The sequence below is a fragment of the Callithrix jacchus genome, chromosome 8, assembly GCF_049354715.1.
Source record: "Callithrix jacchus isolate 240 chromosome 8, calJac240_pri, whole genome shotgun sequence".
In the NCBI taxonomy this organism is placed as follows: Eukaryota; Metazoa; Chordata; class Mammalia; order Primates; family Cebidae; genus Callithrix; species Callithrix jacchus.
This window is the reverse complement of record NC_133509.1, coordinates 108,347,743-108,365,190: the sequence shown is the minus strand read 5'-3', so window position 1 is coordinate 108,365,190 and position 17,448 is coordinate 108,347,743. Positions and strand designations below refer to the sequence as shown.

Genomic DNA, 17,448 nt, shown 5'->3' with positions numbered 1-17,448 from the left:
TTTGGCAGGCATGGTCGCACATGCCTGTGGACCCAGCTACTCAGGGGTGAGGTGGGAAAATCACTTGAGCCCAGGAGGTCAGCACTGCAGTGAACTGTGTTTGCACCACTGCACACCAGTCTGGGTAACAAAGTGAGACCCTATCTAAAAGGAAAAAGGTTAAAAAAAAAAAGAAGGGCCGGGCGCAGTGGCTCCCGCCTGTAATTCCGGCACTTTGGGAGGCCGAGGCGGGTGGGTCACGAGGTCAAGAGATTGAGACTATCCTGGTCAACATGGTGAAACCCTGTCTCTACTAAAAATACAAAAAATTAGCTGGGCACAGTGGCGTGTGCCTGTAATCCCAGCTACTCAGGAGGCTGAGGCAGGGGAATTGCCTGAACCCAGGAGGCGGAGGTTGCGGTGAGCTGAGATTGCGCCATTGCACTCCAGCCTGGGTAACGAGCGAAACTCCATCTCAAAAAAAAAGATACCCTGCCGGGCACAGTAGATCACACTTATAATCCTAGCAACTTGAGAGGCTGAGTCGGGTGGATCACCTGAGGTCATAAATTCAAGACCAGCCTGACCAACATGGTGAAAGCCTGTATCTAGTAAATAAAAAAAATTAGCCAGGTGTGGTGGTGAGTGCCTGTAATCCTAGTCACTTGGGAGACTGAGGCAGGAGAATTGCTTGAACTCGGTAGGCAGATGTTGCAGTGAGCCAAGACTGTACCGTTGCACTCCAGCCTGGGTAACAACAGGGAAAACTCTGTCCCCCCAACCCCCTGCCAAAAAAATCCAGGCCTGGTGCAGTGGCTCACACCTGTAATCCCAGCACTTTGGGAGGCCGAGGCGGGCAGATCACGAGGTCAAGAGAGCAAGACCATCCTGGCCAACATGGTGAAACTGTCTTTAAAATAAATAAATAAATATCCTTTGTTCTTGCTACCTTTCCATAAATCTGTTTGTAAATTAACTTTTATCCGAAAACTATGAGCTTTTAAAATGAAATTTATTAGTCTTGTGAGTTAAGTATTGGAAATATTTATTTAGCTGTTAGTGATAAAGCTGTACTTTGTTGCTGTTTATTTGGCTCAGTGCTCAGGTGGAATACCAAGCCAATGATATAACTTAGTAAATTATAAATTGTTTCCTGTTAGGCAAATTATACCAGTTAGAACAGTATCTAATGTAATACAGAATTCGCAAAATTCATTGATGGAGTAGGGGATTGTCTAAATGACTTATCTCTGTAGGTCCTTTGGCCATACTGAGAGTCTAGGATTCCTTACATTTTTTCACTTACTTGATCAAATAGAAGGATTTTTTTTCTTCACTCTGTCTTCAAAGCAAGCTCCACATCATTGGAAATAGTAGAAATAAAAGAAAGAAAATCCAAAAAGGAACTACTTTATGCTTGTATACAATATTCTATTCTACTTTAATATTATGATTTAATCTGGCATTTTAGCTTACATTTGAGTGAGTGAACAAATTTTTCATGTTGCTTTTGGCAGATGAACAGTCAGTGCATATTTTTTTCTTGCAACTTTCTTTGTAAAATTCTGGAATAGTAGTGTGACTGGGAATAGAGGTCGGGCATGGTAGTTCACGCCTGTAATCCCAGCACTTCAGGTGGGTGGCTAAGGCAAGAGGATTGCTTGAGTCCAGGAATTTGAGACCAACCTAGGTAACTTAGAGATACCCTGTCTCTACAAAAATTTTAAAACTTAACCAGGCATGCTTGATTAAAAATTAACTGGTGTGTACTTGTAGTCCCAGTTACTTGGGAGTCTGAAACTGGAGGATCACTTGAGCCCAGGAAGTTGAGGCTACAGTGAGCTGTGATTGTGCTACTGCATTTTAGCCTGGGCAACAGAGGAAGGCCGTGTCTCAAAAAAAAAAAAAAAAAAAAAAGAGAAAAAGAAAAACAATTGAACGATGTTTGTTTAGAGAACAGTAAAAGGTGAATTAAATAGTATAGATGATTCTTTCTGCAGTTCTACTCAATGAGTTTCTACTGTATAGTGTTTTTGTGCCTCCTATAATGTGAGCATGTTGTGTGGTTCTAGTGTTAGATATCTTTTTCATAGCCCCTAAACATAGGCCAGCCACTTCAACTGTGTCTAGTTGAAAACAACACTGTTCCATAGTAGAAAAAAATCGCTGGCTGTATTGGATTTTTTTGCAAAATAGTACAGTACTGCACTTTATGGATGACATAAGGTATTTTCAGTATAATTTTGAATTTATATGATATTGCCTTTAACGCTACTTTTGGAATTTAACATCTAAGTGAGATTCGAGTCTCCTGAAAAAGGAATTTTAGCTAATTTAAGGTAATTTGTGAGTATACTTTTTTAAAATCAGATATTCACAATGCAGCCCATGGTTTTATATTTTAGTTTTTACATTGCTATGTTTAGAACCAACTAATGTAAAAATCAAGAGTGAGTAATTTAAAGTCTTGGCTGCTTGGCCTTTCTTTTCCCCCTATGGGAAACCAATCTTAAGTATTAGGGTCAACTTTCCTGAGTGAGTCTTGTGTATCAAGTATGTGCTGTAGGGGTTAATTTTTGTTTTCTGTTTTTTTTCTCTTAGTGAACTTTCTGAAGTATATCCCTGTCTCGTCCAATCTTCCTTATAATTTTTATGTGAGACCTAAATTTAGGAGCATAGTTGTGATTATAGAACAAGGAAAAGCAAACAAGCATAATTTAGGGAGAAAAATCTCTTAAGAGAAATAGTCCCCATTTCCCTAAGGGTTGTAGCTTTCTAATGGCCCTTCAAAAGATTCTGGTTCCTTCCAGATTTGGCTGTTCAGACTAAATGTTAATAACTTTATTCATTTTAGCAAAAATGAGACTTTCATTTTATAATTACTCATGTGTTACTCATTTTTCTTTTTGTTAGATGTTTCATAATTTTGTATGTGTATGTATTTATATTTCTATACCTTATCTCTCTCCTCAATTCCAGAAAGGATTTTTAGGTGACTTACTTTCCAACTAACAAAAAATATGAAATAGTTGAAACATGAAAAAAAAAAATATGTAGGTATATGTAGTATAATGAAAAGAACTTGTTTACTACTCAGCTTTAGAATGTGACTAAAACTTTTGCAGTCCTCATGTGAACCATTTCCAATTATGTCCTGCTTTCCTTTCCCTAAGAAATAACATTGCCCTTAATCACATTTCTAATTATCTTGTTTATAGTTCTGTAAAATATTTATGTATCCCTAAGTATTATCTCGTATTGTGTTGTGTATTTTTGAGAGGTAGTATAATATGGGGACTAAGAGCACAGACTCTGACTCCAGGAGGTTCTGCTACTTACCAAATTATTTGGTCAAATTACTTAACTTCTCGGAGCCTGCTTACTCATCTGTGAAATGGAGATTAAAAATAGAATCAGCCTGATAGGATTCTTGTAAAAGTTTCATGAATCATTGTATACAAAGTGCTTAGAACAGTGCCTGGTACACAAGCAGTATTTTTTTTTAATTTCAGTTGTTGATTACAGACAATAAGCAATGCTATACAGACATTATTGTACACACCTTGTGCACATACATGTGTAAGAGTTTCTCTAGGGTATATACCTAAAAATAGAATTGCTGGGTTGTAAGGGCATATACATCCTTAAACTTTCCTAGATGATGCCAAATTATTTTTCAAAATGGTTATATCAATTTATGCTCCTATGACATTATGAGATACCTGTTCTTTCTTATATTATTGTCTTGATTCTTTAATATTTGCCAAACTGATAGATGTAAAATATCATATGATATTTTGATTTACATTTTCTTGATTACTGATGAGGTTGGACTTTTTTTTTTCCTGTGCTCGTGGGCTGTTTCTGTTCTTTTATAAAATGCTTGCACATTTTGCCTATTTTCCATTGATATTTTATTTTAAACTATTTGATTTGAATATCAAGTTTTAGGAATTCTTTTTTTTTTTTTTTTTTTGAGAAGGAGTTTCGCTGTTGTTACCCAGACTGGAGTGCAATGGCACGATCTCGGCTCACCGCAACCTCCGCCTTCTGGGTTCAAGCAATTCTCCTGCCTCAGGCTCCCAAGTAGCTGGGACTACAGGCGCGCACCACCATGCCCAGCTAATTTTTGTATTTTTAGTAGAGACGGGGGCTTCACCTTGTTGACCAGGATGGTCTCGATCTCTTGACCTCGTGATCCACCCACCTTGACCTCCCAAAGTGCTGGTATTATAGGTGTGAGCCACCGCGCCTGGCCAGGAGTTCTTTAAATATTAGGATATTAATGTTTTGTTCAATAATTCATGGCATATAACTACTAGTTAGTGACTTGTCTTTCATTCTCAAGTGAATGATTTTTCACATACATTTATAGATCAGGGACATTCTTTTGTTAGACGAGTGTCTTGTTTGGAATGTGTAAAATATAGTTCCCAGAATCTTTAAACCATACTTTTAAAAAATGAAAGGTGAGACTTTTACAGTCTTCCTGAGTGACCTGGAATTCTCATCTATTGGCATGGCTCACTTTTTCTTTCCTTTTGGTAATCTCCTTCAGTTCTTGGCTCAAATGTCACTTTTGTTTTTCTTTTTTTCTTTTGTCTTTTTTCCAAGATGGAGGTCTTGGAAAATGATCATACCACTGCATTCCACCCAGGCTGGAATGCAGTGGTGTGATCATAGCTCACTGTAGCCTTGAATTCCTGGACTTCAGTGATCCTCCCATCTCAGCCTCCTAGGTAGCCAGGGCTAAGGTGCACACCACCATGCCCAAGTAATTTAAAAAATTTTTTGTAGAGATGGGGTACCCAGGCCGTTGCCCACCTTACTCTGTGTTGAACTCCTGGCATCAAGTGATTCTCCTGCCTTGGCCTCTTAAAGTCCTGGAATTATAAGTGTGAGCCACTGTGCCTGCTCTCAAATAAGTTTCTGAATTTAAAAATTTATTCTTCCCTAGCACTTCTAAGTCTCCTCTTAACCCTGCTTGTCCTTTTCTGCATAGTATTCACCACCTATCCAGTTTGTTGAGGACTAGAACATGATGCCATATTTGGATTTCTTCCTTTTCCTCACCTTCCACAATTAGTCACCAGTTCCTCAAGTTGGCTTTCCTTACAAAGATAATCTTTTTGATTAAACAACGAATTTATTCAGTTTACTACATCAAGAGAAAGCACATTTTGACAAAGTGTTGGTAGTTAGGCATGTTGGAAATGAATATTTATAGGGTTTTTGAGATCTTGACTCAAGTGGTTTAATAAGGCAGGTTCTTCAAGGGAGGGAACTAGTTGAGATTAGCAAAGTACATGACACAATGTTTAGAATTAGTGGCTGTAGCATGAAAAGGGTCTTCAGCCTGTTTCCATCAGGAAAGCTGTTTGCCCTGATGTACAAACTGTTTTCCTAGATAAGTTAGTTAGCAAGAATTTCCTGAAGCAAACAGTGGAGTTGATTATTGGTTTATAGCCATCATTCTAGACATAAAATAATTTTCTAGAGCACAGTTATATCATGTTGTCTCAATTGTCACTGAACTTTTTTCCTCAGTCCTCTTCCCCTTTTCTCCACCCATACCACCACCACAGCCCTAGTTCAAGTTCTCATCATAATTTGCCTAGACAATTTTAAAAGCCTAGCTTGTCTGTAGTCTTTCTCCTCGGATTTATTTTCCACACAGCCATCAAAGTAATCTAACTAAATTTCAACTCTGGCCATGTCGATGATTGTTTAAGACTTTTAAGTGGCTTTCCATCTCCTATGGGACAAAATCCTAACTCCTTATAGGACCTGATTCTTCACTGCTCCTCCAACCTCATTCCTATCACTCTTCTAATTGCATTGCTACCTACTGTGTAATTTTCTGCATCTATGCTTTTGTTGATGCTGTTGCCTTTACCTAAAATATCTTTTCTGTTCTATCCCCATACTGTGTGTCACTAATTTTTGTTCTTCTTTAAAACTTAATTCAGGCAGTATACCTTATAGGGGATGCGTCCAGAACCTAAACTGTACTTCCAGGGTGTACTGTGTGTAGTGCTATACAGTCACCATATTATACAGAAGTAAATCTTCTGTGAGGGGAGACAGCCACCTAAAGACAAGGAAATTCTTATTAACTTCTGTATTCACTAACATTAACAATAGGGCCCAGCCCATAGTAACTGCTGAGTAGTTTTTACTGAACCAAATTGGGGTGGAGAAGGGGAAGACTTCAGGGATGGGAGATAAGAAATGAGAATTTCAGTCTAGGTTAATGTGTTTGAGGCAACATCATTGCACCCAAATAGAGAATGAGTAAGAGAGCAAGACCTAAAAGTACAAATGGGAAATCATCATACTTGGGGTGAAGTTTGTGTTATTGGGGTGAAGAGTGATGGTGTAAATAAGAGAACACAGACTGAGGACTGATATTTGGGGGGAATATGCCCTCAATGCATAGGAGAAAGTAGAGGAGGCCCTCAAAAAAGCCAAAAGAAACAGAAGTGAAGAGGATAAACCAGAATAGAGTATTGAGGGGCTCAGGGAGTCATGTCTAAATTTGCAAAGCAGTTAAGAATAACAACTGTGAAAATACTTCCTGAACTTGGCAATTAAGTTGTATCTAATGACCTTTGAAAATTCTAGTAGAATCGAGTTTTTTTATTTTTTATTTTTTAAATTTAGTGGCCAGGCACAGTGGCTCATGCCTGTAATCCCAGCACTTGGGGAGGGTGAGGCGGGAGGATCACCTGAGGTCACAAGTTCAAGACCAGCCTGGCTAACATGGTGAATCCCTGCCTCTATTAAAAATATAAAAATTAGCCAGGCGAGATGACAGGTACCTGTAGGGCCAACTACTGGGAGGCCGAGGCAGGAGAATCACTTGAACCTGGGAAGTGGTGGTTGCAGTGAACCGAGATTGGCCACTGCACATCAGCCTGGGCAACAGAGTGAGACTCTGTCTCAAAAAGTAAAATAAAAAAATATTTAGTTTGTAGGACAAGATAAGTTTGTTCTTAGATTGTATAGTTACAAAAATATATCCTGGTTGGGTGCAGTGGCTCACACCTGTAATCCCAGCACTTTGGGAGGCTGAGGTGGGCAGATCACCTGAGGTCAGGAATTCGAGAACAGCCTGACTAACATGGTGAAACTCCATCTCTACTAAAAATACAAAAATTTGCTGGGCATAGTGGTGGACGCCTGTAATACCAGATATTTGGGAGGTTGAGGCAGGAGAATCTCTTGAACCTAGAAGGCGGAGGTTCCAGTGAGCTGAGATCATGTCATCGCATTGCATTCCAGCCTGGGCGACAGAGCGAGACTCCCGTCTAAAAAAAATATATATGTATATGTGTGCGTGCGTGCGTGCGTGCGTGTGTGTGTGTATGTATGTATATATCTCCCCCAGCTATTCGGGAGGCTGAGGCAGGAGAATTGCTTGAACCCAGGAGGCAGAGGTTGCAGTGAGCTGAGATATATATACATACACATACACATACACATACACATACACATACACATACACATACACATACACATATCCTTTACCTGTGTTCAACCAAGACTTTCCTCAAGAGGTCTGGCATTCTTTGTTAGGGAATAAAGTTCAACTTTGTTGTAGTAAATATCGCTTTGAATAACAATTTCTACTTTTTTCTTGCTGTTTGTTTTTCTTTGTAAGCAAAATTATTGTATGTAGATTACTTGAAAACAGAATGTTTGATTTCTCCCTTAATATGTTAAAGTATCATCTTAGATAGTCTAGATTATTTACAGGGGTTTTTGTTTGTTTTTTTGTGGGTTTGTTTTTTTTTTTTTGCCTCAGGATAACTTGAGTAAGGGTATAGGTTTTTCATTTCATTTTCTTATACTTGTGTGTGTTTGTTTATTTAATTAATTAATTTATTTAGAAGACATAGTCTTGCTCTGTTGCCCAGGCTGGAGCACAGTGGTGCAACCTCAACCTCCACCTTACTGCAACCTCTGCCTCCTGGGTTCAAGCGATTCTTCTGCCTCAGCCTCCTGAGTAGCTGGGATTACAGATGCATGCCACCACACCCAGCTAATTTTTATATTTTTTTTTAGAGGTGGGATTTTGCCACATTGGTCAGGCTGTTCCCAAACTCCTGACCTCGGGTGATCCACCTGCCTCAGCTTCCCAAAGTGCTAAAATTATAGGCGTGAGCCACCGAAGGTGATCCACCTGCCTCGGCCTCCTAAAGTGCTGAGGATTACAGGCATGAGCCACTGTGCCTGGCCTGTGCGTGTCTTTAAAATGTGATATAAAAGAGTAATAACAGGATGTGTTTATTCCCCTCCTCTCCCCAGAATTTCTCTCTTTTGGCCAGGCTCTAGTGAAGTGGTGTGATCTTGCCTCACTGCAACCTCCCCCCAAACCTCCCCTCTGGGTTCAAGAGATTCCCCTACCTCAGCTTCTGGAGTAGCTGGGATTACAGGCGCGTGCCACTATGCCCGGCTAATTTTGTATTTCTAGTAGAGATGGGTTTCACCACGTTGGCCAGGCTGTTCCCGACCTACTGACCTTGGGTGATCCACCTGCCTCAGCCTCCCAAAGTGCTAGGATTACAGGTGTGAGCCACTGCACCCTGCAACAGGATGTGTTTTCAAGGAAGGTTATGGAATTCTTCTGGAAGTCTGGTAGATTAAGGTAGGCCTTTATTTAGGTAGTTTAGGAATGAGTGATCTGCTTAAATTCATTTTTAGAAAATCCAGAGGTTTTTACATTGGAAGTCCTTTGTCAGAATTTTTACCTTTTAAGATATGTGGAAGATTGGCTTGTTTGTGCAAACTAATTTGGTGATAGTTCTGATGCGGCATTATGCATTTTAAAATACAAAATGATTTTCCTCAGGATGCAAACTTTGATTTTCAAGTCTTTCATTGGTGACTTGTAGGAATTGATGTTTAATCCATTGCTATTTAACAGTCCTGACCGAAAGGACAGTTCCTTTTTATAGCTTTGTCACATCATTTTCTTGAGTTAAGATCACTTTTAGGCTGATTGAGGTGCTTACATCTTCATGGAAAGAATGAGACTTGCTTCGGCCGGGTGCAGTGGCTGATACCTGTAATCCCAGCACTTTGGGAGGCTGAGGCGGGTGGATCAGGAGGTCAGGAGTTTGAGACCATCCTGGCCAACATGGCAAAACCCCATCTCTAGTAAAAATACAAAAATTAGGTGGGCGGTAGTGGCACATGTCTGTAATCCCAGCTACTTGGGAGGATGAGGCAGGAGAACTGATTGAGCATGGGAGGTGGAGGTTGCAGTGAGCCAAGATCGTGCCAGTGCACTCTAGCCTGGGAGACAAGAGCGAAACTCCATCTCAAAAAAAAAAAAAAAAAGAATGAGACATGTTGCTTCTTAACAGAAAATTGGAGGTATTAGTTTAAGATTTTGAGATTTTACTCTGTAAGGGGGCACTTATTATGTTTGTTTCTTGAATGTTGTATTGTTTCTTATCAGTTAGGTCTCCTTTCTCTGTAGTTTTGATTTCTGCTGCACCTTGGACAGCATTCGAGAGGTGACTTTTCCAGTAACACAATGAAGAACTGACCATAATACTTTTTTTTTTTTTTTTAAGATGGAGTCTTGCTTTGTCACCCAGGCTCAAGTGCAGTGTCACAACCTTAGCTCACTGCAACCTCCACCTTCCAGGTTCAAGCAATTCTGCTGCTTCAGCCTCCCAAGTAGCTGGGATTACAGACATGTACCACCACGCCTGGCTAATTTTTGTATTTTTAATAGAGATGAGGTTTTGCCTTTGTTGGCCAGGCTGGTCTCCAACTCCCGACCTCAGGTGATCCACCAGGCTGGTCTCCCAACTCCTGACCTTAAGTGACCTCAATTGATCTGCCTCAGCCTCCCGAAGTGCTGGGATTACAGGCATGAGCCAACGTGCCCAGACAACACTTTTTAATTACAGAGTTGATAATGAAACTTGTACCTTTGTCATTTTTTTAAAATTACTGTAATGATTATAGATATAGAGGTGCATTTTGATGTCATACTTCTTGTAAGAAATTCTTCTGACTGGGTGTGGTGGCTCACAGCTGTAATCCTAGCACTTAGAGAGTCCAAGGTGGGAGGATTGCTTGCACTCAGGAGTTTGAGACTAGCCTGGGCAACATAGTGAGACCTCATCTCAGCTTAAAAAAAAAAAAGCCAGGTTTGGTGGTGCATGTCTCTGTAGTCCCAACTGTCGGGGAGACTGAGGTGGGAGTATTACTTAAGCCGGGGAGGTAAAGGCTACAATGAGCTGTGATCATGCCACTGCGCTCCAGCCTGATTGACAGAGTGAGACCTTCTGAGGGGGGAAAAGTTTTTTCTCTAGATTTAGTTCCAGTCACACATTTTTTTAAGTGTGTTTGTTTAATTTATTTATTTTTGAGACACAGTCTCTGTCACCCAGGCCACGTGATCTCAGCTTACTGCAACCTCCGCCTCCTGGATTCAAGTGATTCTCCTGCCTCAGCCTCCCAAGTAACTGAGATTACAGGTGTGTGCCACCACACCCGAATAATTTTTGTAGTTTTTGTAGAGATGGGGTTTTGCCATGTTGGCCAGGATGGTCTCGAACTTCTGACCTCAAGTGATTCACCTGCCTCAGCCTCCCAAATTGCTGGGATTACGGTCATGAGCCACCACACTTGGCTTTAAGTGTATTTAAAGAAAACTTTGTTTTATTCTTCTTCATGACATCTTTTATAAAAAGGTGATTGTAATTCCTGCTTTGCTTAGTGTTTTCTAATAATTACCAAAAGATCCCTAAATTCTAGTGTTTCAGAATGATTTTTTTTTCTTAAGTGTGAAAGTTTTTAGAAACTGTTAGCAGTCTTTAATTTGGTGTACATGTACAAGTTGCCATTTTCAGGTGTTGGAATAGATTTGAAAGGTAGATGGGTCGGGAGAATTTCTCATTGGTTTGTTATAACTAATGTTCTTGAAAATTCTTAGAATAATATGTCTTCAAATCCTACTAGAAGTTATTGTTTTTACAAGGACTAGTATTGTAGTTGTATTTTCAAAGAGTAAAGTGATTTGTTTGAACTTAGTGTTAGTCTAAGAGGAAGTATTATCATCACTCATTTTCCCTTTACACTTTGCCTGCATAATTATATATTGCTTATATAAAAGCCTAAACCTTTAATTTTGGACATTGGTTTTTTGTTAGTACGGTACTCCAAAGTTTAAATATGTGAGAAGATAATATTTCTTTTTTTTTTTTTGAGACGGAGTTTCACTCTTGTTACCCAGGCTGGAGTGCAATGGCATGATCTCTGCTCACCGCAACCTCCTCCTCCTGGGTTCAGGCAATTCTCCTGCTTCAGCCTCCCGAGTAGCTGGGATTACAGGCACGCGCCACCACACCCAGCTAATTTTTTGTATTTTTAGTAGAGACGGGGTTTTCACCATGTTGACCAGGATGGTCTCGATCTCTTGACCTCGTGACCCACCCGCCTCGGCCTCCCAAAGTGCTGGGATTACAGGCTTGAGCCACCGCGCCTGGACCTGATAATATTTCTTTTAAATATTTCTTTTCCTTCATCCTCAGGCTGTAAAAATTAAAATGAACAAACTACGGCAAAGTTTTAGGAGAAAGAAGGATGTTTATGTGCCAGAGGCCAGTCGTCCACATCAGTGGCAGACAGATGAAGAAGGCGTTCGCTCTGGAAAATGTAGCTTCCCAGTTAAGGTAAGAGCTGATGTTTCTATAAGTCTGTATGTGGAAAAGAACTGACAGTCTAGGGTATGTGAAATCTCATTAATAAGGATAATTAAGAGAATTCTCCACAAACCAAATCCCTTCACACTCTGCTTCAATGATAGAATTAAATGAGAAAGAAAGGAAAATAATGAGAAAGAAAAGATAGATTTTAATTAGGAAGTTTTCCTTTTGTATTTAAATATGAATTTCTACTATATAATGTGGAGTCAGTACAAATATTCTGATAAGAATACGAATCCTGAAATACCTAAAGATCTTAAATTATCAGAACTCAAATTTTCAGTGGGATATGCTTACTAGCTGGTGAATGCATATATATATATATGCATGCATGTGGGTGTGTGTATTTGTGTGTGTGTGTTTGTATATGTGTGTGTGTATGTATATGTGTGTATATATATATATATATATTTTTTTTTTTTTTTTTTGAGACAGAGTCTCTCTTCATAGCACAGGCTGGAGTGCAGTGGTGCAATCTTGGCTTACTGCAATCTCCACCTCCTGGGTTCCAGTGATTCTCCTGCCTCTGCCTCCTGAGTAGCTGGGATTACAGGCATGCTCCACCATGCCCAGCTAATTTTTGAATTTTGAGTAGAGATGGGGTTTCACTATGTTGGCCAGGCTGACCTCGAACTCCTGACCTCAGGTGATCTACCTGCCTCAGCTTCCCAAAGTGCTGGGATTATAGGCATGACCTACTACACCTGACCTCTATTAAGATTTTAAATGTGATTTTCATTTGACCAGCAATTTTACATTTAAGAATTGCATTTAAGTACATTTGTAGATATACTAGCATAAGTAACAATCCTAACATTTGTAATATCAAAAGTTTGGAAACAACTTAAATTCCCAGCTGGGCGCAGTGGCTCACACCTGTAATCCCAGCACTTTGGGAGGCCAAGGCAGCGCATCACAAGGTCAGAAGTTTAAGACCAGCCTGACCAACATGGTGAAACCCCATCTCTACTAAAAATACAAAAATTAGCCAGGTGTGGTGGCACTCGCCTGTAATCCCAGCTACTTGGGAAGCTGAGGCAGGAGAATCGTTTGAACCCGGGAGGCGGAGGTTGCAGTGAGCCGAGATTGCACCACTGCACTCCAGCCTGGGCAACAGAGCAAGACTCCATCTCCAAAAAAAACTTAAATTCCCATAATTCTGGAATTGATTAAACTGTGACATCCATTAACCTGAATTCTTTGCAGTTATTTTTTTTTAAGTAAGGTAGATCTATATCATATATTTAGTAAATATTTTTTGAACATCTGCCATATGCCAGGCATATGCTAGGTGGTAAGCAAACAAGACATAGTTTTTGTTCTTGCAGAGTTTACAGTCTTCTTGTGAGGGAAACAGACTTTAGTTAGATATTTACATTAACAATATATTGTTACAATCTGAGGTAAATATTTTTAAGAAAGAAAATTTAGTTCTGTAAGAATGTGTAACAAAAAAACTTGACCTAGGCTAGAGGATCACAGTAACGCTTCCCTGGGAAAGTAAAGTTTGACCCGATATCTCAAGATTGAGTGGGAATGAATTAGATGAAAAGGTGAGTAAACATTAGAAAATTATTGAAAGCATGTATATGTAGGCATTGGATGACAGGAGCAAAGAATGATAAAGGAAAACAGTAATGCCAAAAGTTGAATGAGATGACCCTGTAGGAAAGCAGGGCAGGATTTTGTAGGCCATGCTAGGATTTTGGACAGGGGAAGCCATTAAATGGTGTGTTCTTTCCATTATTTACTTATTTATTAAGGTAGAGTACATATAACATAAAATTTGTCCTGGTAAGCATTTTTAAGTATACAGTTCGGTGGTATTAAATATATTCATATTGATGTGCAGTTATCACCACCAGTCCTCTCCAGAACTTTTTCATCTTCCCAAACTCTGTAAATTGTTTTTTTAAAGCAAGAATGTGGTATTAGGGAAACATTTTGTGTATGTGTTAAGTGTCTTGTCTTATCTATGTCTCTGTCAAGCTATTTATTTATTTTTTGAGGTAGAGTCTGGCTCTGTCGCCAGACTGGTGTGCAGTGGCACAATCTCAACTCACTGCAACCTCCACCTCCCAGGTTCAAATGATTCTCCTGCCTCAGCTTTCTGAGTAGCTGAGACTACAGGCTTGTGCCCCCATGCCCAGCTAATTTTTGTATTTTTAGTAGATGGGGTTTCACCACGTTGGCCAGGATGGTCTCGATTTCTTAAGGATCTGCCTGCCTTGGCCTCCCAAAGTGCTCGGATTACAAGCATGAGCCACTGTGCCTGGCCATCTTATTTATTTTAAAAATTGATGTATTTACAGATTTAGGAGGTATATAAGTGATGATTTCTTACATGCATATATTGCAGAGTGGTGAAGTCTGGGCTTTTAGTGTACCTGTTACCCAAATAGTGGACTGTTATATATTTGTATCCAACAGGTAATTTTTCAGTCCTCAACCAACTCCTACCCAGAAAAGCACTTTGAAAAAATGACTTTGGCTACAGTATAGTTTGGAAGTATAGTATAGCCCATGTTAGATGCAAGGAGCCTAGCAAAAGATTCTCACAGTAATCCAAAGGTATAATGGTAGTTTAGACTAGGGTGGTGACTGTGAAGATGAAGACAAATAAAATAAATTGATAGATAATTAATAGGTAAAGGGAAGCTGGGCTTGGTGGCTCCCACCTCTAATACCAACACTTTGAGAGGCCAGGGTGGGAGGATTGCTTGAGCCCAGGAGTTCAAGACCAGCCTGGGCAACATGGGGAGACCTTGTATCTACCAAAACACCTATGGTCTGAGTTACATGGGAGGCTGAGGTGAGAAGATCACTTGAGCCCTGTGAGTCATGATTGCACCACTACACTCCGGCCTAGGGAACAGAACAAGACCCTGTCTCAAAACAAAAAACATAGGTAAAGGTAATAGAAATTGGAGATGAACTGGATCTAAGGAATGAAAAAGAGTAGTGTTAAAAATGACACCTAGTTTCTTATTGCACTGAGCAGAGATGATGATCATTGACATAGGAAACACTGACTTCAGAGAGAGTGTGTGTGTGTGTGTGTGTGTGCGCGCGCATTTGAGACACAGTCTCACTCTGTTGCCCAGGCTGGAATGCAGTGGTGTGATCACACCCCATTGCCTCCTGGGTTTAAGTGATTCTCGTGGTTCAGCCTCTCAAATAGCTGGGATTACAGGCACCCACCACCACGCCCGGCTAATTTTTAAATTTTTTTCGAGATGGAGTTTTGCTCTTGTTGTCCAGGCTGGAGTGCAGTGGTGCCATCTCGGCTCACTGCACCCTCTGCCTCCTGGGTTCAAGTGATTCTCCTAACTCAGCCTTTTGATTAGCTCAGATTACAAGTGCCCGTCACTACGCCCAGCTAGTTTTGTATTTTCGGTAGAGATGGATTTTCATCATATTGGCCAGGCTGGTGATGAACTCCTGACCTCAGGTGATCTGCCCACCTCAGCCTCCCAAAGTGCTGGGATTAAGGCATGAGCCACTGTGCCTGGCCTACTTTTTGTATTTTTAGTAGAGTTAGGGTTTCAACTTGTTGGCCAGGCTGGTCTTGAACCTCTGACCTCAGGTAATCTGCCTGTCTCGGCCTCCAAAGTGCTGGGATTACAGGCATGAGCCACTGTGCCTGGTTCCAGTGTATTTATTATTAAGTGATGAGGGCGAGCTGCAGAACTACATATATAGGATGGCTTTGTTTATGGTTAAAAGAAAAAATATATATGATTATTGTGTTTAAGAAATATTAAGACACAAATAACTGCAGAATGAATGTAGAGGATTGGAGATCTTTTACTTTTCAGTCTATGTCCTTTAGAACTAGTGACATTTCTTGTGAATATATATCGTATTTATAATATTTTAACACTTCATTTACAGATTCTGAGAGGTTGGTATACAGTGTTGAAATAATTGAAATAAAGGTAATGGAAGCCGTTTTTCTAATCAGCTGTGAAATCTATAGCTTTTAAATATGTTGTGTGAGATGAATAAATTTTGATATCTTTCAGTGTAATTCTTGTTTGTCATAAAATCAGAGCAGTGGTCCCCAGGCTTTTTGGCACCAGAGACTGGTTTCGTGGAAGATAATTTTTTTGTGGACTGGGGTTGTGGGGCTGGGGCAGGTGGTTTTGAGATGAAACTGTTCCACTTCAGATCAGGCATTAGATTCTCATAAGGAGTGCACAACCTAAATCCCTTGTGCGTAGTTCACAATAGAGTTTGCACTCCTATGAGAATCAAATGCTGCCACTGATCTGACAGGAGGTGGAGCTCTGGCAGTAATGCTTGTCCCCCCTCCACTCACCTCCTGCTGTGTGGCCCAGTTCCTAACAGGCCACTCACCAGTATTGGGCCATGGTCTCAGGTATTGGGGACCTCTGCTTTAGAGACTGTGCAGGCAGGGCAGCTTATTCAGAGTGTGTTTTGTTTCATCCTTTCCAAATGGCTTTTTGAAATCCTTTCTAGAGGATGTTCAGTGTCTCCGCTATGCTGTGTCATCCCTTCTCTTCCTTCCCTACATCACTGCTTCCCTCCCCAACTCATACACTTATATACAACTGACTCCCAGAGTACAATAGAAGAACCAGAATTTGGAATGTTTTTTCCCTGGCCTCGAAGTAGATATACCTCAGTCAGATATAGCAGGGCAAAAGATGCCTCATCCTGCCTTGCCTTGGAGACCAGTGAGCTTGATAAAAAAGGTTTTCCATGGAGGCAACTAGCAGGATATTAGGGGCACTCACTAAGGAAGAACAAATTTGAGAGTAGAGAAAATGAGTCCTTTTGAAGTTCCTATGGAACATGCACATGCAGATCCTCACTGACCAAGAAAGCACCATGAGTTTTGATTTGGAGGTTACAAATATATTTTAGTGAATAAGCAAATTTACAGAGGCCAAATCCTTGAATGCTGTGGACTGACTGTACATAAATTAAAGTTGTGGGTAGGTGAGATTGCCTAGGAAAGTGAGAAGATGGTCTAGAACAAACCCTTGAAGAATACTAATGTAGAGGGGACAGGCAGTGAAATAGGCTGTTCCCCAAGAGAGTAAAAATGAATAGCCAGAGATTGAAGGGAAACCTGGAGAGAGTATGGTCTTAGAAACCAGGGTTTCAGCATAGGAGAAAGTGGTCAAATGTTATAAAGAGATTAAGTGAGAAATGAAACCTCATTAGATTAAAACTTGAAATTCTTGGTGACTTTGATGATAATGACAGCACTTACAGTGCAATTCTGAGTATAGAATCCAGATTCAGGAGTGAGTAGATGCAAAAGAAGGAAGGAGACGACGAAACTAGACAACAAATCAAATTCAGGCTTTTCTGAAAAGGTTGTGTAAGGATTGGGGAAGGGCAGAAGAGAAAGAATTATGTGGGGCATAAGGAAAATTTGGTAGTGGTGGCTGTGTTTATTGTTGATTGTGGTGATGGTTTCTCAGGCATATACATATTTGAAAAACTCAGCAAATTGTAGACTTTAAATATATATGGTTTCTTTTCTTTCTTTCTTTTTTTTTTTCCGGCAGGTGAGTTGTTACACACTCCTTAGCGGATTCCAATTCCGACTTCCATGACCACTGTCCTGCTTACAGTTTCTTATATATAACCTTTATTTCAATAAAGCTGTTAAAATTATTTTAAATAAAAGTTTATCTTCAAAAGGCAGAGTAGTAGCAAACGTAATGTGAGGTTAAGGAACATGTGAGTTTGGGAGGGTTAAAAT

At 40.1% G+C, this 17,448-nt stretch overlaps 1 protein-coding gene across 44 annotated transcripts in view; it reads left to right on the top strand.

Annotated features, from left to right (window-relative positions):
• The window catches only part of NUMB (NUMB endocytic adaptor protein), a 177,330-nt gene that overhangs the window by 91,333 nt on the left and 68,549 nt on the right, over positions 1 to 17,448 (top strand). For 42 of the 44 annotated variants that reach the window (XM_078335346.1, XM_078335355.1, XM_078335344.1 and 39 more), the window contains one exon: positions 11,535 to 11,675. The exons of the other annotated variants lie outside the window; for them this stretch is intronic. In XM_078335346.1, the coding sequence (XP_078191472.1) occupies positions 11,550 to 11,675 (126 nt within the window). In that variant the 5' untranslated portion in view covers positions 11,535 to 11,549. The remainder of the gene's footprint in view (positions 1 to 11,534; positions 11,676 to 17,448) is intronic. 44 annotated transcript variants of the gene reach the window in all.